Consider the following 23,044-nt stretch of genomic DNA (forward strand, 5'->3'; position numbering starts at 1 on the left):
CTTTGTCACATTGTTTCCATTTGGGATTTCAAACAATAACATAACAGTACAGAGCATTATGAGTCATTAGTTGAACCCAGTCTGGTCTTTAAACATCAACAGCTCCAGTGTCATACAGCAGCCCAAATGTGCATCTTCATTCTTGTAATTTAATCTAATTTTAATGCGAAACTGAGAAATTTGCAGTAATTAATGAGCCCTAGTGAATTAGACTGAATTTAGTGATTTCTGACAGTTACTGAATGCAGCATTAACTGTAACCTGTAACATACATACTTTGGTCTGCTCCTTACATCTATGGAAATTAAGATTATAATCATATAAACACCGTGTTGCTCTGTATGACAAGATTTTGTTTCTGAGCCAAACAGTTACATAAACACTCTCACAATTAATGGTTCTTGGAGACAGTGATGCCATTTGACAACATAATCTTAACTCAAGGACCACACACTGAGCTTTTTTTCAGAGCTTGCAGCCACATCTCATGATCTTCATCAGCCCTGCTGACATTATGACAGCTTCAGAAAAAGCTTGTAAATTAACCTAGAGTTAAGGTTAAGTGTTAAGTATGTGCTGTCCATGCAGCTTTGTGCAACATTTTCTGTGGCAAGTTTCTTCATGAACACTAATGACAATGTCAGATGTGAAACCGTTGTTTTATTATTTATTTTTTTCCACATAATACAAAGTCATTCAACAACATTTAAATGACATTAATACTTATTCTGATAAAAAGCCCCTAAATTGCTACAGCATAAAGTAACAGCAGTTCCCCTCAACCATGAAAAAACATTCATCCATTGTCAGTTACTGCTACATGTTCAAACAAAGGAATGTTACAGGAGAATGTTGTACAGTAGAATAACATGAATCATTATTGGTCAGTAGAGCAGTCCCTTGAACCAAACTGCTAGCATTTGTTCTCCCTTTGCTCCCTTTGAATATTCTCACTGGTCCCTTTAAATGTACCTATGGTTGGGTAGACAAGGAAACAGCTGTGCAGCAGCTTAGTAACAGTGACTGCACATTTGACCCAGCTACCAAAACATTCATTTCATTAACATCACACATTATAGTCCCATCAACGTCAGGATTTAAATGCCCTTTTATTTTCTTCCAAGGAGTGTTCCTCAGCTCCTCCAGCTGGCTCACTAACAGTCTGGTAACCAACACAGAAAAAAATCTCTCTGGTCCAAAAGCAGCTTCTAAATCACTTTTTAGTTCAGAAGTAGATTTATGATAAAAGTTTATTGTGCGTAAGACTTAAAACTACGGTTGCTATAATGAAATACAGAAAATGTGTCGGTGAAAAGAAAACAAGTTGTATGTCAAACTGAAGCAGCATCATATTAATGTAATCTTATTGTTATATTCACCTCTACCAAAACCTCGTAAAGGACTGGAAATAAGAAATTCAGTTTTCAGGGAGGAAATTGCTGGTGTCTAACACTTATTACTCTAAAGGTGTAACAATATATGCAGCACATGGATCTATCTGCCCAGTACTGTGGCCAGTAGGGCCATGCGGATGTACATGCCATTTTCTGCCTGGCGGAAATATGCCGCCCTCGGGTCCGTGTCCACCTCCGCACTGAAAGAAAATACAGAGGAAAGAAGAGTAAGTTAAATGGAGGGTCGTGTATGATGTACGTGACAGAAGTATTGCACTATCTATGACACTACAGTAGTATAGCAGTCAATAAAAGTACTATTCAAATTCACCACAAACAAAAATGTGCTCTAGGAGAGCTGCTGTCAAAAAAGAATTTCACTTTATCTGCATGAAATTACATTTCCAAGCTCCCTTAAGACCTTCTCAAGTTCCATCATATGACTACAGCTACACCGATTAATCAAATAATTACAGACTTCCCTTTGTTCCAGCTTCTCAAGCGTCAGGATTTTTTGCTTCACAGTTTTAGATCATTGAAAAACTGATCAAGCAATATGAAGACGTCACCTCAACTTATGAAGGCCACTGAAGGGGATTTTACACTATCTGACATCTTAGAGACCCAGCGATTGAGTGATACACTCATGATCAACAGTAATTAAACTAATCTGTAGTTCCAGCTTTTTACAAGATGACATTTTCTGTTAAATTCATCTTTCACACATCCTCTAAACCTACATCCGAAGAATCAAGAAGTTAACCAACAAATCAGTCACACTAAAGTACCTAAACGGATCTTGTGTTGAGATTGTTTTGTTGACAGACTTCCATCTCAACTTTGGAGCCAAGTGAGAAAAATAGTCCTTGAAGTGGCCAGAAAAAAATTAATTTAAAGATGAATGGATCCACATCACAGATTGTGTGACACAAGAAGGATACAGAAAGATTTTGTAGTGACTTTTTGATCAGGTTTATTTTCAGATATCATACCAGATATACACACTCACCCATCTAACAGAGTCAAAAATGCCCCAAAAATATCAGAGGAAGAAAAAATAAATACATGAAGTTTGATAATCATTCGAGTGCTCATAGGAGGTAGGACAAACAAATTACAACTGATTTGGAAACCTCGGTAAGACGGCAACAGGCTGATCTAGGCCAGCTAATTCTGTGAGAATGCATCATGGTGCTGATTGGATCTTACCTGATTTCATTGACTCTGGGCAGCGGATGCATCACCACCATCTTCTTTTTGGCTACAGTCATGATGTGAGGAGTGAGGATGAACTGGCCGAAACACTGAGAAAGAAAAGAGGGGGAAAAAAATAGTCACAAAGCTGATTCAAAGTCATACAGGCAGGTCTCCACACAATGTTCAATACCATGTGAAATAAATGAAACCTGAGTTTACTTACAGCATTGTACTCCTCCTCAGATGCAAACCTCTCCTTCTGGATCCTCGTCATGTAGAGGACGTCGGTGTCAGGCAGAGCTTCCTCGATGCTGTCGAACTCCTCCTGAAAAACACATAAAAATACACAACCCCATTTAGTCCAATTGTACTATCAAGGGCCTATTATTTAGGTCAGTTTAACACATTAGGTCCCCACCTGTTTAATGCCCTTTGAGGCCACGTAGCTGATGATCTCTGCTGGCATGTGGAGGTTCTTTGGAGCCACATAGCGCAGCGTGATGCGGTACTGGGTCAGCAGTTTGGCGAGGGAATGAACGGTGCGGCCATGTTTCAGATCACCAACCATGGTTATCTGACAGAAAACACACAAGATATGAAATATGAATATAAACATTCTTTCTAACACGATTCAAGCAAAAATTTAAGTATAGGTTGAAGTGACAGTTGAACAACAAAGGACAGTTTTTTGGGGGTTAGGGTTAGTTTTTTTAAATTCTACAATGATAGTTTTGTCCCTCACCGTCATGCCGTTAACCGTCCCCAGCTCCTCTCTGATGGTGAAGACGTCCAGCAGGGCCTGGGTGGGATGCTCCCCCACACCGTCTCCAGCATTGATCACAGGCTTACGGCAATGACGTGATGCACTCTGAATGACAGAGTGAGAGAAGCGAATTACATCAACACAATACTGGAAATATTTTGAACTGTCGTGAGCAAGACAGCGACTGAAGCTCACTATAGACAACATGGCATGCTGAAATCGTTCTCACTTCAGTCATGTGATGTGTTGCTGATGAAGACTGCGAGCCTTTCCATAAATCCTCCATACTATTCAGAGCTGAAACTCACCTCTACAGCTCCTGGCGTTGGGTGTCGGAGCACTAGAACGTCGGCATAGCAGCTCATGGTCTGGACAGAGTCAGCCAGAGATTCTCCTTTCTGTGACGACGAGGTGGCTTCACTGAAGTGAACGACCGAGCCGCCAAGACGTTGCATGGCTGCGGCGAAGGAGCTGCTGGTGCGAGTGCTGACCTCGTAGAACATGGACGCCATAACTCTACCCTGGATGATAAAGAGCAGGGGATTAGTTTTGAGCTGGGCCAGAGATGGAAAAGGTCTAAACAAGTTTCAGAAACAAAACAGTTTCCCAAAGCAGAACCTGTGTATGGCCCAAACACAATTTTTTCAGGGCTGCCAAAACTTTAATGCTTGGTCTGTTTTACAATTTACATTCTGTTTAGTCATATTGTGTCTTTAGCTTGCACACATATTACAAGATTAAACTGATTTGAAAACACATGAGCAGTCAGACAGAACCTTTATGACGAGGACCTACCTTCAGGATGTCCAAGCTTCGCTCCTTCTGAACCATCAAACGTAACGTGTGGGCAACGTTAAAGAGGTGCGAGATCTGAAACAGATGAGAAACACATAAACTGAGCAAAACAACATAATGCACACTGAAATGTTGTTCAAGTACAGAAGAGATGAAAAGCAACTGAGAAAAAAATTCTGGTGACTTAATTTAAATTTTCATTTTCATCTATGAAAACAAGAATAGAAAAACAGTATGGGCGGGACAATTATTTAGTGTTGCATTTTGTTTTGTTTCTAATGTTTAACAATGGAAGGTTACCCTTTTTAATTTTGGGGGAGGGAGGAATAATTAAAAAAAATGTTTTATCAGTTATACAATTTAAATTTAATTTTTTTAATGTTTTAAAAATCCGTGAGAACAAGTAAAGAAAAAGTTGTCAGGGTCATCTTTGAAGGTTTTCCTTTTTGCATTTTTTGTTTGTTTTAATGCTTAAAAATGGTAGGTAAGAAGAAACATTTCCTAGGATTATTCTTCTCTTTATGAATCTTTTGCTTTTGAAATCAATAAATACATCAATAAATAATAACAATTTAAAAAAAAATCTAATTGGTGAGCTTTGGTATTCAAGTCCCAAACATTAAACAATATAATTTAACTGAGTTAAAACAAATGGTGGCTAATCAAGTGGATTCCTCATGTGTGCATGTGTTGTACCTGCTCTTTGCTGAACTGCCGTACAGACAGGATGTGCTGGCCCACCAGCGCGTGGAGCAGAGGAGAGGTCTGGATATGAGACACCTGTCCAGCAGGTAACAGTCCCGGTCCTGACTGAGGAGACAGCAGCCTGGACAGAGGAGGAGGGTGGCTGTAACCGTCACCAGCACCAGCTGGTGGGAGCATAACCATCTCTGCAGAGGGCACAGTGACATGATGTACAAATCATCAGTTAAACAGCAAAGAAGGTGGATAATGCGCTGTGATCTAAAGTTCACAGACAAAACAACACTCTGAGCATTTTCACCTCTAAATAGCTACAGTTTTGCAGAGATGGTTTATGTAAACAGAAAAAGGAATTATGATAAAGATGCCTTCTCTGCCTGCTTATGGATGACCCACAGCATCATGGGAGTAGTGGTACCTGGTGGTAGTCCAGGATCAGATGAGCGGTGGACACGAGGTGGCAGCAGGTAGCGGCCCTCTCCTGCAGATCGTCGCGGGCTGGGCGCGCGGGTTCGGACCGGGCCTTCCCAGGGAGGAGTTGGACGAGGGTGCTCTGGAGTCTAAATCACAGGAAATACACACTTACAATAAATTAAATCGACATCCACCCACAAAATAGTGATAGTATGATGGCAGTCAACATCATAATACATGCTGCCATTTATCAGCATGCTGGACTGTTAGCTAGCAAATTAAACCAATAAACACATTTGTGCTCCAGACTATGAATTTTTAAGTTCATATTGCTGATATCTTTTTATGTACTAGTATTTCGTCTACTTTAAATACCATGGGACATTCTTTAACAGGTTCAGGAGGAGGGATCGAAGCGGTCGGCCAAGTCTTCACATCTTCACCGTAACCTGGAGGCACCAACACCTAAGAGAGAGCAGAAAGCATGAAAACAACTACAGCGTTAAAGAGCACAGAGAAAGTTTTTCAACCAGACAGTCAAATTACATTACACATGAAAATTAAAAATGTCATGGACATTACTGTTTATGTTTTCATTTTGATTTGTATATCTCAAGTGTTATCAAGTTGGGTTGTATGTGTGTAAGTATTAATAAATAGAAAATCTTGCAAACCATTAGTTAAGCTGTTGAAGACTAATCATTTTACTAGGTAGATAGCAGGAAGAGCAAGTACAGATTTAATGATGCTGCATTTGCATGTAACTTAATTTTAAGTTAATTTATCTCCAACAATAGAGCCACAATGAATTTAGCAAATAAAACAATACACTTATCCATTCTAGTGATACATTTTCACTAATAATTCCTACACATATTATTTAATACAGCCTCTATCTGTGCCTGTGTATAAGGCCACAACAAGTGTGTGTGTCTGCTGACCTGGCCATCGATGTAGGCCACCTCTCCACGCAGAACCACACGGCGGACTTTACCCTTCACCTTCAGACCCTGGAATGGGGTCCACTTTGACTTAGTGAACTGCATGGCCTGAGGGATAACCCACTCCTGCTCCAAGTCCACCTGAGGAGCACAGACAGAAGAAAGATACACAGACATGTGATGAAATTAAAGTAAAAGCATCAAATGCAGCATAAAAATAATATAAAAAACATATCAAGACATATACACCACATATAAATAAATAATGCTCTATCATTATGGGTTTGTGTGTGTACCTCCACATAGGTGTTGTCCTGGACAGGCAAGTTGAAGATCCGGCGTGGGTTGTCATAGAGACGTTTGATGATGTCATCCAGAGTAAGACGTCCATCACTGACAGCGGTCAGCAGCAGTGGCAGCATTGTCTCCAGGCCGGGGTAACCGGGAGGAGGATGATCGCTGCTCTTCTCCTCTACAGAGTGGGGAGCTGACAACAGACAACAAAGCATTTCAAGAGTAAAGTAGAGGAAAAAAAAAATATCAATCTAATCTTGGCTTCCACCAACATATTAATCATCAGATTGCTTTCTGCGTGGTTACCGACCGTGGTCTGTGGCAAAGCAGTCGATGATGTCCAGGTTTTCCCAGAGAGCCTCCATGTCCTCGTGTGTTCCCAGCATGGGTCGGACCTGCGCCCGTCCATCGCCGATCTCTGGCACATTTTCCTCACAGAGGAAGAGATGATGAGGTGCCACCTCACACGTGACCTGGATGCCCTTTTGCTTTGCTGCTCGGATGATCAGAATCTGAAAAAGAAGAAGGAAAAGTTCAGTTATATACAGTAAACACAATATAAATTACAGACTATCAAGTATTCTCCTTGTTTTTTTGGTACTGTAACTACACATTTCTGCATCATTTGACTTTTCCAACAGCTGTTAAAACAAAAACAAAACAATCTAAAATATGTGTATTTTACCTCCTCCTTTTTGGCCACATGGCAGATGTGGACGGGCCGCTGGTAGAGCTGGGCCACCATCAGGATTGCAGCCACTGTCTGCTTCTCAGCATGAGCAACGATGGGCATCTGTTTGGGCCACTTCTCAAAGTGCTTCATACAGAAACAGACAGAGTTTAGTTCAGTGTGCAGTAACTGAGCTTCTGGAAGCATTAGTCAGCACAGATATGAAGAGAATCTAATGAGGTACATAAATGGCAAAAGCTTTAAATCCAAACTAGAATTTACTTAATTTCAATTTAACAAACAGGACAGACCGGCAATAAATTATATAACCATGGGAAGTGTTTTTCATGATCCCACATAAAATTAAAAATACATAATTTACCAAATATAAATGGCAACTTTCAACATAGTTTTAGAAGTGTTCAACACCAAACAAAATGTCTGTAAATCAGTTTTAAAAAAGGAAGGGATCAAGAGTTTAAAAGCACACAGTGACTCAGCCAACCTCCATCCAGAGAGAGACGTTGTCCATCTTGAGGGTGGAGTACGTGTCGTTCAGATACATCTTCAGGCCGGCAGCCTGGCTGCCGATGGATGGCAGGATGGCTGCGTTGTCTGAAGCAGCGCCCACATACAAGGCGTAGTCACAGCGACAGCCTGCTTTGGCCAGCTGATGATACAATAACACTTTTTATTTAGTCCAATTACTTCAGTTAAGTTCGATTAAATACCCCACATGAGAGGGTCGCTCATTTTCAAGAATGCCACAACAAGCAGAACCGACTGAAAACTGGTCAGATGAGACCAGCAAAGAAAATAAATCTGGGCGTACCTTCTGTACCAGGGCCAGAGTGCTGGCGTCAGTGATGGCAGGGGAAGTATTAGGCATTGCACACACCATGGTCACGCCTCCTGCCAGAGCAGCTGCTGTACCAGAGGAGAAATCCTCCTTATGTGTGGCTCCAGGCTCCCGCAGGTGAACATGCACATCAATCAGACCTGAGAATCGATCCCAGAAACAAAGATTACAACTTATTTTTTAATATATTTTTAACCAGATAGGAAGTACAATAACATACACACTATTATCCTATAGGTCTCATTCTGGTTTTGATCATATGCTGGATATAACTTTTCCAAGAAACATAACCTGGTTATACAGCTCATTACTACCTGTAAAAAAAAACTCAGTTTTGTACAAGACTTCCTTGAAAGGTTGTCTGTTTATGGGAAGCGCTGTTAATTTGTTTCCTGCTACAAATGACTATAAAAATCAAGCACCCACCATCCTTCAGAATAAAGCCCCACATCAAGTGACTCACCAGGTAGACGGACCAGCGTCTGGGAAGTCATGCTGTCGACGTGAGTCTTCACAGGTGGAGTCCTACCAATCTGATGGAGAGCCTGAAAACACATCCATTCATATTTACTCATGTGCCCATATGTAAACAAGGTTTTCAAAAAAAAGTCTAAAAGACTCTGTGTGACTAGAGAAGACCATTTCCAACCTGCACAAAGAGTTTGGTGCACTTGATGTCGATGATGAGGGGGACAGAGTAATCAACGGCCATGCGTCTCGTTCTGTAGCCTTTGGTGACGAAGGAGGAGAGCCTGCGACCTCCGCTGTTCCTCATGGAGAGGTTGATGACCAGATCGAAGTGGTTTTCCTCCAAGTAGTTCATGATGCTGCGCTGCTTCTCTTTAGTGGGACACACGCTGTCATCCTCCTCAAACGGCCAATCAACAGCTTTCACCTGAAACAAGAAAAGTTAGCCAACAAAGGTCGGAGGAGACAACAAGTTTATCATTTTGAAACTTAATGATCATTTCTGATTAGATTTTGTTTAAATTTAATGACTAGTCTGCAACCAATATATTTAGTTTATTGGTCACATTATTATTGTAGATACGGGATACATCCTTTGTTTAAAAGTCTGTCTTTTACCACCTGTAATAATTTCCTGTTATTTAATGTTACTTTTCCATGTAATGTAGTAAAATACCGACTAAAGGAGCTGGGATTTCAACTATCAAGAATAAAAATGTTTCAGATTTTTTTGTCTCCAAATCAATGAGCAATAATTTCACATGATGCTGTTGATCAGACAAAAAAAATCTTCCAAACCCTAGTGCACTGTTGTGATAAAATAAATCAAAACATGAGATGTATTTTCTGTTACCTTGACTCCATGTTCTGTGTAGAAGTCCGCAGTCCCCAAACTTGCGTACAGGTCGTAACCCAGGGACTCCAAAGTCTGCACGGTGGGCAGCAGCTCGCTCTTATTCTAAGAAACACACAAAACAAAATGGTAATCAGTAACATTGTGCTCACTGAAAGGGTTGGGTTAATGCAAAGTATTTGGATGCCACCAGTCAACTACCTACATTTTCAGCAGTTATCAGTGCTGAAAACATTTCAGTTGGCATCAGTTCATTAGTCTGTCCATCTAACTTTATCTTAATAACATCTTCTCAACTTTCTGTGTGAAATTACTGCGATAATAATCAGATAATGTTTTTTTTTTTAAAATAGCTTTCTGATCAGTCTCATTGTCAAGGTTAATCATATTATCATTACTTTCATTTTTAGGTTAGATGTATTGCTGATATTTTAACCTATATTTACTGTAAATAATAAAAAAAAGTGTGAACATTTAAAGATATGGCCCCCAGGAAAAGTGGTTGATGCCAAGTCAAATAAACAACAGCTCAAATACATTCAGTTCTATGTTGCGTTACATATTTTAAGGTTTAATTGAGTAGAAATATTTTTTCTCCTTTCCTGGTTTGAAGATTGAGCCCTTCATTTTGTCTTGTATCATGTAACAGATTTGTTCAGGGGAAAATGCCTCAGTGGCCTTAAGAGCCATCTGTGAATCACAATGAAAGACTGCAAATGTAGTTTATTGTGCATCCGTTTGCACATTTTCCACCAAGATGCACGATTTCAGCTGCCAGCTGGATCAGCTGAACACAACATCTGCCAAATGACCAACTCTTGGCTACGAGAAATGAGTCAGTAAATCCTGATTTAATGAGACTTTAATGTTGTAGTCAGTCAGGTACCTTATAGCTGCCGATAGAGAGCAGGATGTTCTTTTTGGGGATCTTGAAGCCCGTGGAGAGCATGGCTTTAAGGTATGCCTCGTATCTGTTCTCCCCGAAACAGGCCACCTCACCAGTGCTAGTCATCTCCACCCCGAGCACCACGTCAGCTCCGGCCAGCCGAGAGAAGGAAAACTGAGGAACCTGGAGGACATGGGACATGCGGTGAGCAGGAATAGAATAAATCGACCAACTGTGAGGTGAAATGATAACTGAGGGTTTTTGGTTACCTTGACTCCTACAATCCCTTTTCCTCTCATTAGGCCCACAGGCTCCATTTCCTCCCCCATAATGGCCTGAGTCGCCACGGCAACAAGGTCCACGCCCAGTGTCTTGGATATGAAGGGGAAGGAGCGGGAGACTCGGACGTTGCACTCGATCACCTTCAGTTGGTCGTCCTAGCAGAAAAACAAAATCGTCGTCACAGCATTAGAACAAAGACAACTAAATCTTATACTCCAACTCTGTCCTTTTCAACCCTCGTTCTACCTTCTCCACCTGTTTCTCAAACAATTCTTGCCAATACAGTCACAAAAAGGAGCCAGCTTCTATTTTTGATCCGAATTGAGATGGCAGAGCCTCTAGAATGATTCTCACCTTTGCTATCAGCTGCAGGTTGAAAGGTCCGGTGACCTGCAGCTCCTGGCCGATGGCATGGACGATCATCTTGATCCTCTCAATAGTCTTCGGGTTGAGATCCTGAGGCGGTGTCACCAGTGTGGCGTCACCAGAGTGAACGCCAGCGTTCTCCACGTGTTCAGACACCGCAATGGCCATCACTACCCCATCACAGGCCACAGCGTCTACATCTATCTCCTGGAAAAGGCAAGAATGTTCAGTGCTAAATTTTTAGGCAGTTAGAGCTCAACTTTTACAACTACAAGTCTTTTTTTCTAACCTTGGCCTCCTGAATGAATTTGGAGATGACGACGGGGTATTCCTTTGACACAGCTACAGCGCTGCTCAGGTATTTCTCGAGGTCACTGTCACTGTAGGCGACGTTCATGGCTGCCCCACTGAGAACGTAGGAAGGACGGACCAGGCATGGATAACCCACAGTCTCACAAAACTTCATAGCAGACTGGAGAGAAAAAAAATCGGATATGTGTGAGGGTTAAGAAATATTTTGCTTTTCCAAACATTTCATCCACAATACTGGAGTCTTACCCTCCAGTAGCTCAAGACACTATGTTTCAAACATATTCTGGTATAAACGTGGTCGGTTGTACCTCAGTGTCCGACAGCTCCTTCCACTGCGGCTGGCTGATCCCGATGGTGTCCAACATACGGGAGAACTTGAACCTGTTCTCGGCACTGTCGATGAACTCAGGTGAAGTTCCCAGGATGCGGCACTGCTGGCGGTGCAGTGACATGGCGATGTTGTTGGGCAGCTGGCCTCCCATAGAGAGGATCACTCCCTCTGGGTTCTCTCTCTCGTAGATATCCATCACCACCTGATATACAGTAAGTAAGGATACTCATTATCCTGTCCACAAGATCTATCAACAAATTCTATCAGGTTGTAGCAGCATTGTGACACAAGATCTCAATTTGTTTCTTGAGGAAGTTAAAGCTTCAAATGAGCAAAAGTCAAAGATGGTTCCAAGATCAATATTGTTAGTTATCAATTAGTAGAAAATTCTTACCTCAAAGGAGATCTCATCAAAGTAGAGGCGGTCACACATGTCGTAGTCTGTGCTGACTGTCTCCGGGTTGTAGTTCACCATGATGGTCTTATAACCCATCTGCAATAAATGTGACAACACGAGTAATTAAATATTAAGTCATATATAACAGTAGAGTTCATTTCTAATGTTTACTTGCTTAAAGGGTTTCAATATACAAGTGAAGGAATCAAGTAAAACAACATAAAGCTATAGTGATGACCTCACCAGGCTAAAGTCACAAAGGTCCACTGCAGCAGTATCAAATAATTAAGATCCAAGGAGGAGTGACAAGAGTTCTCATTAGTGAGCTATTTTTATTTTCAGTGCTGAGAGCCACAGAGCAGGAACAGCCTCTCTCATCACCCTCAATGTCAGATCATAGATCAAGCAGAAGTGTTTTTAAACAATAGCTGAGGTGGGAAACTTCTATTGTTTAAAACAGAGAAGAGCTGGCTTAGCAAATCTGACCGAAAAAGATTAAACGTCTTCAATTTAATAACAGATTATTACTGGTCTGTAATGATAATTAGTCATCTTCTCGATATACCTTCATATACCTCCATCATTTTTGCATCAGCATTTGTTTATTTACACAAGAATGTCACCACATTTAAGCCAACATGACACCAGAATATCCAGAGACATTTTCCCTATCATTATAAGAATTAAGCACCTAAGTGTTTTGCTTTTCACATTTTATTTAGGATATATGACTATTTTTCACATTCCAAGTCTATTGTCTGAATATTAAGAATATAAAGTTCCTTGCTCTGTGAAATGGTGCACCTGGATTAATATTATAATCGTATTACCATTATATTAACTTGCATAAAATTGTCTTAAAATGACAATAATACTAATTACAATTATTTCTTGTAAAAAGTAGTTATAATGTCAGGCCATATAGCACTGTTTATGCAAAATTTGATTTCAAGAACTGCTGGGAAACCTGAACAACTTGCTGAACTATGACATCATCATGTAGGACTCACCTTCCTGAGCTCAGTGATGCACCCGACCGCACACCAATCAAACTCCACACTGCTGCCGATGCGGTAAACCCCCGAGCCGATCACCATGACATGCTGGTCGTTGAACTGCAGGTCGTTCTCGGTGCCATGGTAGGTTAGGTACAGGTAGTTTGTGTGGGCGGGCCATTCGGCTGCCACCGTATCAATCTGCTTTACTACGGGCAGGATAGACCAATCATGACGCAGCTTTCTCACTACCAGCTCTGTGCTGTAGGAGAAAGAAAAAATAAACCACACAATCAGCAAAAACAGACTTCAGACCTTCAATGCTGGGTTATTATCTTGTAGTCCTTGTTACTTCACATCACTCCAAGCAAAGTACAAGTGATATAGAAAATGAAAAAACATATTAGCATGACAAAACTATTTTATATTAATTTCCTTTTGAAAATAATTTGTGGCGCCAACTCACTGCGACTAGCCTAAAAAATAATCACACATTGTGTCCTCATGCTCATATTGTCTTTTCCACTCACCTCTGCACAGCTAATGCTATCTGCTTGTCTGAGAAGCCCAGCTGCTTGGCCTTCCGCATCACCTCTGGAGGCATGGCACTCTCATCCTGATGAGGAAAAACAACATAAACAAGAGTCAAGAGAAAACAACTCCTGCTGTCTTTCCCACATCAGTCACCTCTTTAACAGCCTCACCTGGTTGTAGGTCTCCAGCAGTCGCTCGTGATCGGTGATGTTCTTCATCTTGTGCAGGAACCAGCGGTCGATCTTGGTGAGCTCGTACAGCTGGTCCACTGTGTAGCCGGCTCTGAATGCGGACGCCAATACAAAGATGCGCTTATCTGTCGGAATCTGCAGCTCCTGGTGAGCAGAGGGGGAGAGAGGAAGGCGTGACTATTGGGATACAAAACTATCTAACTAGCTAGTTATCTGTCAACTATGAGCTTCTGTTCAGCTTATCTGACATGTGTATATCTTTTATGACATCAGCCACATACACAGAAACAGCAGAATATGGCCACCTTAAAATGCACTCAAATATTCCTGTACAAAGTATCAGTAAGGCTTGCTTCATGAAAATATTACAAGGTATTATATACTTGATGGCGTACAGAATCAGTCCTGGATCAGTAGCTCATTAGCACCATCTTGTGGCCCATTTTAAAATATCATGGTCTTGTGGTTTGAGTGACATGACATTGTGTGACTTTTTCTAAAGGAAATATTGGTATATTTTACTCACATAAATGTAGGATTTGAGATTGAGATGTAAAGAACTCAGTTCAACTGGTCAGAGAGGAAACAGCTCATTCGACATGTTTTTTTGTTGTTTTTTTTAATATAGTAAGTATACAAGAGAAAAATATTGCTGCTCTCAAATTAAATGGTATTTATCAAGCCAGCCTCTTTGCAGACATCACAACACTGGTGATGATTAAATGGGCAGTTTGATATTTTGTAAATAATGGCCCCTGAATCCCTCACAACAGGTTCAAGAAGGGATGAGGATTACAGGTATCAGCAGTTTCAACATTCAAAAGTAACTTATAAAACTCAGCTCATAACAAAACAGGGTTCCTTCACTTTTTCCATGGTGAAATTCAAGCACTTTTCAAGCATTTTTAGGCTATTCCTGTGGTATTTACTATGGTAAATCACACATTTACATATTTACACAGCAGTGAACAATTCATCATTTCACTTGGTCACATTAATCGAGGTGAAACCATGTCCTTGTCTAAGAAACTAACTATTCAGTCAGATAGCAATTTATTATTTCAGAAATGCAGTTACTGATTTAAAGCTGTTACAAGCACTTTTATTCCAGCATCAAAATTGCTGTGGAAAAATTGCTGAAATATTTGAACAAATTGCTTTTTTCCTCGTTACCTTTTCAGAGACGGGCTTGATGGTGTGGTCAAAGCCAACACAGTTCTCATCCACCATCCTCAGGGCTTTCTGGAAGGCCTCCTCAAAGCTACGGCCAATAGCCATCACCTCCCCTGTCGAGAAAAGAACCAGTGAAGATCTGCCACTTTTGTTCTGTGCTGATGCATTCGTCTTTCCTGCACCAAAGCATACAATTAATGATGCAGAAAATGATTTGACTGCTTCTTACCGACACTCTTCATGGAGCTGCCAATCTTGGTGGAGACCCTGAGGAACTTGCTGAGATCCCAGCGAGGCACCTTCACCACACAGTAGTCCAAACTCGGCTCAAAGTTGGCTGTTGTGGAGTTGGTCACAGAATTCCTACAGAAAGCCAAGTTACAGATTTTTCAGGAATTAAATCACACAATTCCAAAAAAGTATGAGAAATTTCAGGAAATCCAGAACAAACAAACAGAACAGAGAAAATCAGAGGACAAAAAAAAAAACAGGTAAATTAATCAAACAATTACATACACCACTTCTCAAATCTTAAACTCAGTCGTCAGCCCTATTCACAGACTACGGCTGTTTGTATTGATTCATCTGCATTTTATCTATTTTTGTTAAAGTCAAGAGACGTACTTGAGCAGTGGCAGCGGGATCCCCAGGCCCAGTTTAGCCGCTACGTAGGCGAGAGGGTAACCTGTCGCCTTACTGGCGAGGGCCGAACTTCTTGACAGACGTGCATTCACCTCGATGATGTAGTACTGCAAAACATCAACACGCAGCGATTGTAACAGAATCTGGACACGGACAACATTGTTTAGAATTTTTTTAGATCTGTTCTTACCTGTTCAGACTCTGGGTTCAGAGCGTACTGGATGTTACACTCTCCTACAATGCCGAGGTGTCTGATGACTTTGATGGCTGTGTTCCTCAGCATGTTGTATTCGTGGTCATTGAGCGTCTGACTGGGTGCCACCACGATGGATTCTCCAGTATGGATGCCCAGAGGGTCAATATTCTCCATATTACACACCTGAACAAGAAGAACAAATCAATCCCCATATACTGTTAACTAACATAAGATATTTATATCAAATAAAAATCAGAATCAGTTTTATGGCCAAGAAGGTTTTCACATACACCAATTTGCTTTGGTGTTTTGGTGCATTTCCCTGTAAAAACCCTCCACTAAAACATCAGTCTCTTCTTTACTCACAGTGATACAGTTGTCGTAGGCATCGCGGACCACCTCGTACTCGATCTCCTTCCAGCCTTTCAGGGATTTGTCCACCAGCACCTGGGAGGTATGGGCGAAGGCTGATGTCACCAGAGAGGTCAGCTCTTCTCTGTTGTTGGCAAAGCCCGAGCCCAGACCGCCGAGAGCGAACGCTGAACGAACCAGAACAGGGTAGCCTATACGTTCTGCAGCTGCCAGTGCCTATAACAAAGTTAAATAAAGATGTTTAGACAACCTGAAGAAAAAAACAAAATCTAAACTTTTAAAAGGACTAAAGGAATCCGAATGTCTCCTCACCTGCTCCACAGACAGCGCCGCCTCACTGGGAGCGACGTGTTCATTGATCTCTTCCATTTTCTCCACAAAGATCTTCCTGTCTTCAGTCATCTCGATGGAGGCCACCGGTGTTCCCAGAACCTTTACTGCATATTTCTCCAGGATGCCAAGCTTCGTCAGCTCTACACCGCAATTCAGAGCCGTCTGACCACCGAAGGTCAGCAGCACACCGTCTGGACGCTCGTTCTTTATCACCTGAGAGCGAAAAATTTGGAAGTTATGGAGTATTTATGCACCATGGAAACAGTTATTATAAGACTGTGTTCACAATATCACAAAATATCTCATTACAATTAATGAAAGACAAAAATCACCTAGAAGAGTAGCATTTCAGTACGATACAGGAAACTTGTTTTAGAAAAACAAATCAAAAGTAAACTTTTACTGGTGACTAAAAAAATGTTAGTATTTCCACATACTCTCACATCTCTTATAGGTTACAGTCAAAGGAGCTCATCCATACCTGAGTGACATACTCCGGTGTGATGGGGAGGAAGTACACTTTGTCAGCCAGGCCCTTGGAGGTCTGGACAGTGGCGATATTGGGGTTGATCAGCACAGTCTGGATATTCTCTTCCTTGAGAGCCTTGATAGCCTGGAAACAAACAAACAAAAAAAATAGCATTTGCTAGTGTAGTGGCCTGATGCGCTACTTCAGTGTGCCTGCTGGATACAGCAAAACTGAGGAATTTTGCAGCCAAACAATGTGATGAAACCTCCTGAAGTCAAATGCCAGCCTAAGACTCCTAATTTACACTTAATGCCAAAATAACTCCATTTTGCAGTAGAATATCTGCACTACTCTTATCAGAAGGTAGTTATGACAGACCTGGGAGCCAGAATAGTCGAACTCCCCAGCCTGGCCGATGGACAGTCCTCCAGAGCCCAGGATGAGGACCTTCCGGGGTCGATGTACCTCTTCAGACTTTGGAGAATCCTGGTAGGTGAGGTGATCCATCAGACGCTGCTTCACTGGAAAATAAATAAATAAATCATAATCAAAATAATAATCGAATCTGGTTATTTTGTGCCAGTAACCACTGCAATAACAAATGTCTTACAACAGTGTCAGAACTTATGTAACTGGTTGTCTGTGTAAAGCCCTGCATGCATGTGCAGGAAGTCACATTGCAATCCAGACATATTTGATTTAACAGACATGAAGTAAGGAAAGTCTCAAAAACATAGCTGGCCTTTGAATTCTATGCATTATTTGGTCTGAGAAATAATAGATGTTTACATAAGAAGGTGAAGTGAGAAAGTGTCCTTAAAAGACTGAAATTTGTACCAGATCTGGTAGTGCTGCCCTCCTTGTGGTCTTTCACAGTTTCAAGGAAGATATCAAACAAGCTGACCAGGTCTGTGGGTCCGGCCATGTGCTCTGGGTGGAACTGAACACTGGAAAATGCATCAAAACAAATTTAATCACATTCACATAAAGGTGGCTTCCCAACCAACTCCTGTTGTTTCTGGTGCTGTTACCACTGAGCCATGTTACCTGAACAGTGGTTTTGTGTTGTGTACGATTCCCTCATTGGTATGATCATTGGCGTTGGTAAAGAGGACATCCCAGTCTTTAGGCAGGGTGTCGGGGTCGACAGCGAACCCATGGTTCTGACTGGTGATGTAGCAGCGATCTGTTCCCTTGTGGATGCACGGCTGGTTGTGGCCACGGTTACCGTACCTGAGACAAGAGAGGAAAATTAAAACAGTTGTTGAGAACTGGACAGACGTGTTTGCTTGATTATGCATTTTTAAAACAAAAACAGTAGCTGGTATAGTAGGTGTAGATGCATATTGGAAAATTTTAACCTAGACAGACATTAATGAGGAATTATTCTGGGTGGTAGCAATAGCTGTTGCATCATTCAGGGTTCAATCATGAGATGTTTTAACAGAGGCTTTTCCAGTGTTTTCCAAAAAAATGGAATTACAGCAGTATTTTGACATTTCAATTGATGTTGTCAAACAGACTGTTATAACAGGTTGAAATTGCAGCCATAAAAAACCTAAATAAAAATACACAGTCATCTGTCCACTGTCAGCTATTTTGGTTGAAACTAACAAAGAACACCTGTGAAAACTTTCTATATCAAATCGTTTCACTGCAATCCTAAAACGCCCTTGTTGGTCAAGATGCCAAATTCCAGCAGAGTAAGGGAAACACTGGCTGCTCACTGTGACCTTCACAGCGAGCCTGATAAAGCTGGCATCAGCGAAGTCTCAGGGGAAAGAAAACCTCCCCAACGCCACAGATGTGGCTGTGAGTTCAGTACAGTGAGGCGCCGACCGCCTTGTCTTGCGTGCCGGCTTGTTTGTTTTGTCTTTTTCATAACAAGGGGCGACCAGGCCGACACTCTGGCTGCTCGTACAGGAGAGCCCAGACTGCTGAGAACAGCAAAATCTGCAGTTCACATCACAACTCGCCCAAAGAAAGTGTGTGTGCACAATGTCTGTTTCCAGAGTCTGTCAAAGGGGTTTGAAGAGGTTCTCAGGTTCAGGTCACTGAGGGCACATTTCTGTCTTTGTCCAGTTCCAAAAATATTCTACAAGCTTTGGAAGAGACTTAGCTTAGCTCCAGATGTGAATGGAACCAGCAGTTTTCATGAAATTGGAACAAATTTGAAGGAAATTTGATAGGGATCTGTTTATCAACAAATTGTTTAGGCATTTTTTGAGAGATTTTTTATGGTTTTCCCAATAAGTTGCAGCAAAAATGAAGTAAATGTGATACAAATTAAACGGTTTCTCATCTGAAAATGTGTATGATAATGATGTGATGTGTTGGCCAGGGTGATAAAACCACCTTAATTTTTTTTTTTTTTTTTTTAAATTCAAATCATATTTTGGTGTATACAAGTGTTTGGTCGAAGGTACTCACTTCATCTTGTAGGTCTTCGATCCGATGACTAAAGAGAGGAGCTGGTGCCCGAGACAAATACCGAAAACTGGCTTGGGGTGTTCTACACAGACCACCTTCCTCACGTTGTTGATGGTGTTCTGACAGAGCTGAGGATCTCCAGGGCCGTTACTGATGAACAAACCATCAAAATCTACAAACATGAAGGGAAAAAGAACGCCATTCTTACCACTGATGAAGGAATTGTATCACACTGTCAATATACGTGAACAACACTGGCCTTTAATTAACTATGGCAAGGATGTAGACCTTTTAATTTGCAGCTTTCAAAGCAGCAATAAACTACTTCATCTCTGAGACCTTGTTTGTTTAGTTTCGTTAAATTCAATCAACATAACCTCATACAAGAGTTTTCTTGAAACTAACATCTTATAAACCACCTAATACACAGTGGGTACTGACTTTATACCCAAGTCAAACAACTTGCTGCTCTGTGTCTGATAATAAAAGTGTGAGACCGACCTGCGCTATCTAGTGGATGGTCCCAAGGTACGACAGTGACACGGGCTCCTCTCTGAGCCAGGCAGCGGATCTGGTTGTATTTGATACCGCAGTCGACCACAGTGATCCGCAAACTACCGGTGGGGTTGAAAACTCTGGGCTCCTGGAGACAATCGGAGGAGAAGTATCCAGAATAAGAACAGTGTAACAAGTCATTTGAATTTCTTTACTTCAAACCTGTGCAATCTTCTTATCTTACTGACAAGGTGTAGAATTGAGGCTTGGACTTTAACACACTGGTAATAAACTAAGGGTGGGTTACCTTCATGGAGACCTCCTGGACCAGGTTCCTGTGGTCCGGGTTATCAAAAGGAATACTGTCCTCAGGGGTTCCGTCCACAACCAGCTTCCCTAACATGGTGCCCTTCTCTCTGATTTTTTTGGTCAGACAACGGGTGTCAATTCCTGGAGTTTATGAAGAGAAGATAATTTAAAATCTACAGTTCAGCTCTTAAATTAAAAAGCTTGCAAGTATCTTATTCTTTTCTAAAAGAATTTTGTGAAAAGAATATTTTGTATATTTAGTGCCACTTTTTCAAAAATGTTAAAACCTTTACATCACATGCATTGACCCGTTTACTCTTCAAATATTCAGATTTTCTGACCTTGCAATCCAGGAACACCTTGCTCTTTGAGCCACTGGTCCAGTGACTTGACTGAGCTCCAGTGGCTGGGACTATCGGCCAGCTCGCCAATGATCAGCGCTGCAGCGTGGATCTTTGATGACTCAAACCACTGAGAAAGAAGACAAAAATACAAGAAAACGCATAACCATGGGGTGTTTGTATGAGGAAGCCTCTTTTTCACTCATTTCAGAAGAGTTAAAGGTGATCCTATGATGCCTCTACAGAAACACTGCAGTCAAAGACAAACTTTTCTTCTTTTTTCTTCATCTCCCAACACCTTCTACCATACTCTAGTGATTCAGTGTTATCATAAAAAACATCTTGAACTGTAAGTAACTGCCCACCTTGCTCAGTCCAAACTCTCCTTCCTCGTCTTTCGGTGTGCCATAGTTGCCGACCAGAGGGTAAGTGAGTGTCAGCAGCTGGCAGTGGTAGGACGGGTCAGTGAGAGCCTCGGGGTAGCCCACCATGCCCGTCTGAAACACTAAACACACAGGATATTCATCAGTGCATTATCCAGTCATGCCTATCACATTCATTCATGTCATAACTGCAATATATGATTTAGCAACAGCTGTATTTGAGTGGGACTAACAACATAAACAAAAAAAAAAACTGAAGTAAATGCTTTAATTGTGTTCATATGTTGATTCAAGTTTACAGCCATTTTTAAAGCCACAGGTAATTACGTGCCTGGATTATGGCATCCAGATGTGAGAGTCTACTGATCTACCTGCAGAGATACATTCCAATGTATTGTCTGCAGTTTGTGCCGCCAAACTGCGCTGAAAATCCCATTAATGTCAACAAGTCATTGATAATCGGCACATGGACATGCATCACAGTGCAGACTTTGGCTGTTCCTAAGATCAATATTGCCTCATCTTTAATTCGGCACGCCTGGCCCACTTTCAGCTGCAGTTATTACAACACAGTTCAACTTTTACAAACAGGTGTCTGCCATGCCTTCTTATCTACGCATTCACCTGTCATATCACACAACGCTATGGTTAAATACCGACATTCAAACGCTGCCGTTACTCTGGAAGTGGCATTTAGAAGAACACAGGAAATGTCATGTGGTGTACGCACATGCCTAATGACAACGTTAGCTAAAAGATGATTTAATTTATGGATGTTTGAGTGGAGTTTGGCAAGACGTCCCCATGGGCAGAGGGGACAGTGACGGTGAGTTGTCGGGGGTTTTGGCGATTTGCAACTCTGATGCATCAGTCTCGTGGCACGTAACGTCAAGTGACATCAAATGCCCCGAGCATACACACACAAAAAACAGGCCAACTTAAAATGTGCTACCTAGGCAGGCGCGATTTTGAACGGGCTAGCTAAAGTGTTGCATTTGGCGTTATAAAATAGCTCATATTTAAAAAAGGACTCACCAACTTCACCCGACACCGAAACATTGGCACCAAAAAGGAGGCCTTTGAACGTCGTCCCGTCCTCTAGGACCAAGCTTCCCGTCGTTGCCATTTTTAATTCAAATATCTAATGCTGACCGCTGCAACCGGAAAACTGGTGGATGATTCAAAATAGTGACGAGCCCCGGTTGCCACGTGAAACACACGCCGCGCGAGGAGGCAGGGGACGTGGTTGAGTCTGAGCAAAAACTACCGATGGAGAGCAAATTTGACCGCCGAGCAGCTCACTGTCAGCGTCTCAATGAATACGGAGCAAATTAGGAAACAAAAACCCGAAAAAGCGAGTTTAGTTATATAATTTTCCGCTTGTTCGGACGGGACGGTGCGGGCAAAGTGTTCCACACACGCCGCCAGCAGTGTGGAAGTCGGCCCGCAGCCTGGACCGGTAAGTTTGACGAGGCGACACTCTGCACTTCCGGCAAAATTTTTCAAAATAAAAGGTACACTGATAACTGCTGTGGGTTGTAGATTAAAGGGGCACTATGTGTTTGGGAGAAGAAATTCAGTTTTAGCATTCACAGGTAATAGTACAAACTCAGGGATATTAATATATTCCATGACTAAATAAACAACGTGTTCTCGGAGAAGAATAGGGTCTCAGAACACCGTTGGAAACTAGAAAGATGGCAGTGTCCGCCATATATAAACGAAGTAAAACAGCATGAAATTGTGTTTCAGTTTATTAAGTCATGAAAAAGAAGAAAGGTTGATTATTTCATTTGTTTACGCATACGAAAACAGTCAATGTGTATCTTTCTCATCTTGCTAGAATTCCTTCCCTGAAACTACATAGGGCACTTTTCAACCACATGTAATACTCCATAATATAAAGTCAAGTAGAGAAATTGTTAAACACTGACTGTCATACTTTGAAAGAAAATTAGAGCCTATATGTATATGGAGGACTGAAATATCTTTAAAAGTTAAATAAATGCGTCAATGTGCCATTAAATAAAATAAATTGAAAATAAATGTGCCATTGATAATGTACATATAATAGAGACTTAAATACATCTCTGTTTTAATCTGCCTTTTAATTTCTGTTATATTCATTCATTTAAAAATGTATTTATGTATTTCTTGATTTAGTTCTAATTTATGCAGTTTCAGTCCTCGTTATTATAAGAAAGAAGGTTAGGCGATTTCATATCTGTAGTAACAATGAAGTCGTGTTGTCAAACGT

General features: G+C 41.3%; 1 protein-coding gene across 1 annotated transcript; it reads right to left on the reverse strand.

Moving 5' to 3' along the window:
• Window positions 1-640: 640 nt before the first annotated feature.
• Window positions 641-22,250, reverse strand: cad (carbamoyl-phosphate synthetase 2, aspartate transcarbamylase, and dihydroorotase). Its single transcript, XM_037086439.1, has 44 exons — window positions 21,823-22,250; window positions 20,770-20,909; window positions 20,405-20,534; window positions 20,062-20,204; window positions 19,761-19,902; window positions 19,260-19,431; window positions 17,877-18,062; window positions 17,667-17,776; window positions 17,208-17,350; window positions 16,842-16,973; window positions 16,340-16,573; window positions 16,022-16,243; window positions 15,650-15,838; window positions 15,442-15,566; window positions 15,047-15,180; window positions 14,818-14,930; window positions 13,624-13,788; window positions 13,450-13,535; window positions 12,935-13,181; window positions 11,922-12,020; window positions 11,505-11,729; window positions 11,174-11,356; window positions 10,873-11,091; window positions 10,506-10,673; window positions 10,237-10,419; window positions 9,351-9,455; window positions 8,679-8,924; window positions 8,493-8,574; window positions 8,003-8,169; window positions 7,676-7,840; window positions 7,186-7,317; window positions 6,811-7,012; window positions 6,503-6,693; window positions 6,207-6,347; window positions 5,641-5,730; window positions 5,270-5,411; window positions 4,846-5,039; window positions 4,150-4,224; window positions 3,663-3,875; window positions 3,334-3,459; window positions 3,010-3,165; window positions 2,815-2,916; window positions 2,604-2,698; window positions 641-1,594 (listed from the first exon to the last, which is right to left on the reverse strand). The coding sequence occupies exons 1-44, from the start codon at window positions 21,911-21,913 to the stop codon at window positions 1,495-1,497; spliced, it is 6,705 nt and encodes a 2,234-aa protein (XP_036942334.1). The 5' UTR covers window positions 21,914-22,250; the 3' UTR covers window positions 641-1,494.
• Window positions 22,251-23,044: the final 794 nt, after the last annotated feature.

This window comes from Acanthopagrus latus, chromosome 22 (assembly GCF_904848185.1).
Source record: "Acanthopagrus latus isolate v.2019 chromosome 22, fAcaLat1.1, whole genome shotgun sequence".
Classification (NCBI taxonomy): domain Eukaryota; kingdom Metazoa; phylum Chordata; class Actinopteri; order Spariformes; family Sparidae; genus Acanthopagrus; species Acanthopagrus latus.

What these genes read in the sequence shown, in the direction of transcription:
- cad (XM_037086439.1), bottom strand. Translation starts at nt 21,913, where the DNA reads ATGGCAACGACGGGAAGCTTGGTCCTAGAGGACGGGACGACGTTCAAA. An exon ending in TTCGGTGTCGGGTGAAGTTG is followed by an intron (nt 20,910 to 21,822) that starts GTGAGTCCTTTT and finishes CTGTGTGTTTAG; the next exon opens with TGTTTCAGACGGGCATGGTG. An exon ending in AGGAGCTGTCGGACACTGAG is followed by an intron (nt 11,357 to 11,504) that starts GTACAACCGACC and finishes TTTTCTCTCCAG; the next exon opens with TCTGCTATGAAGTTTTGTGA.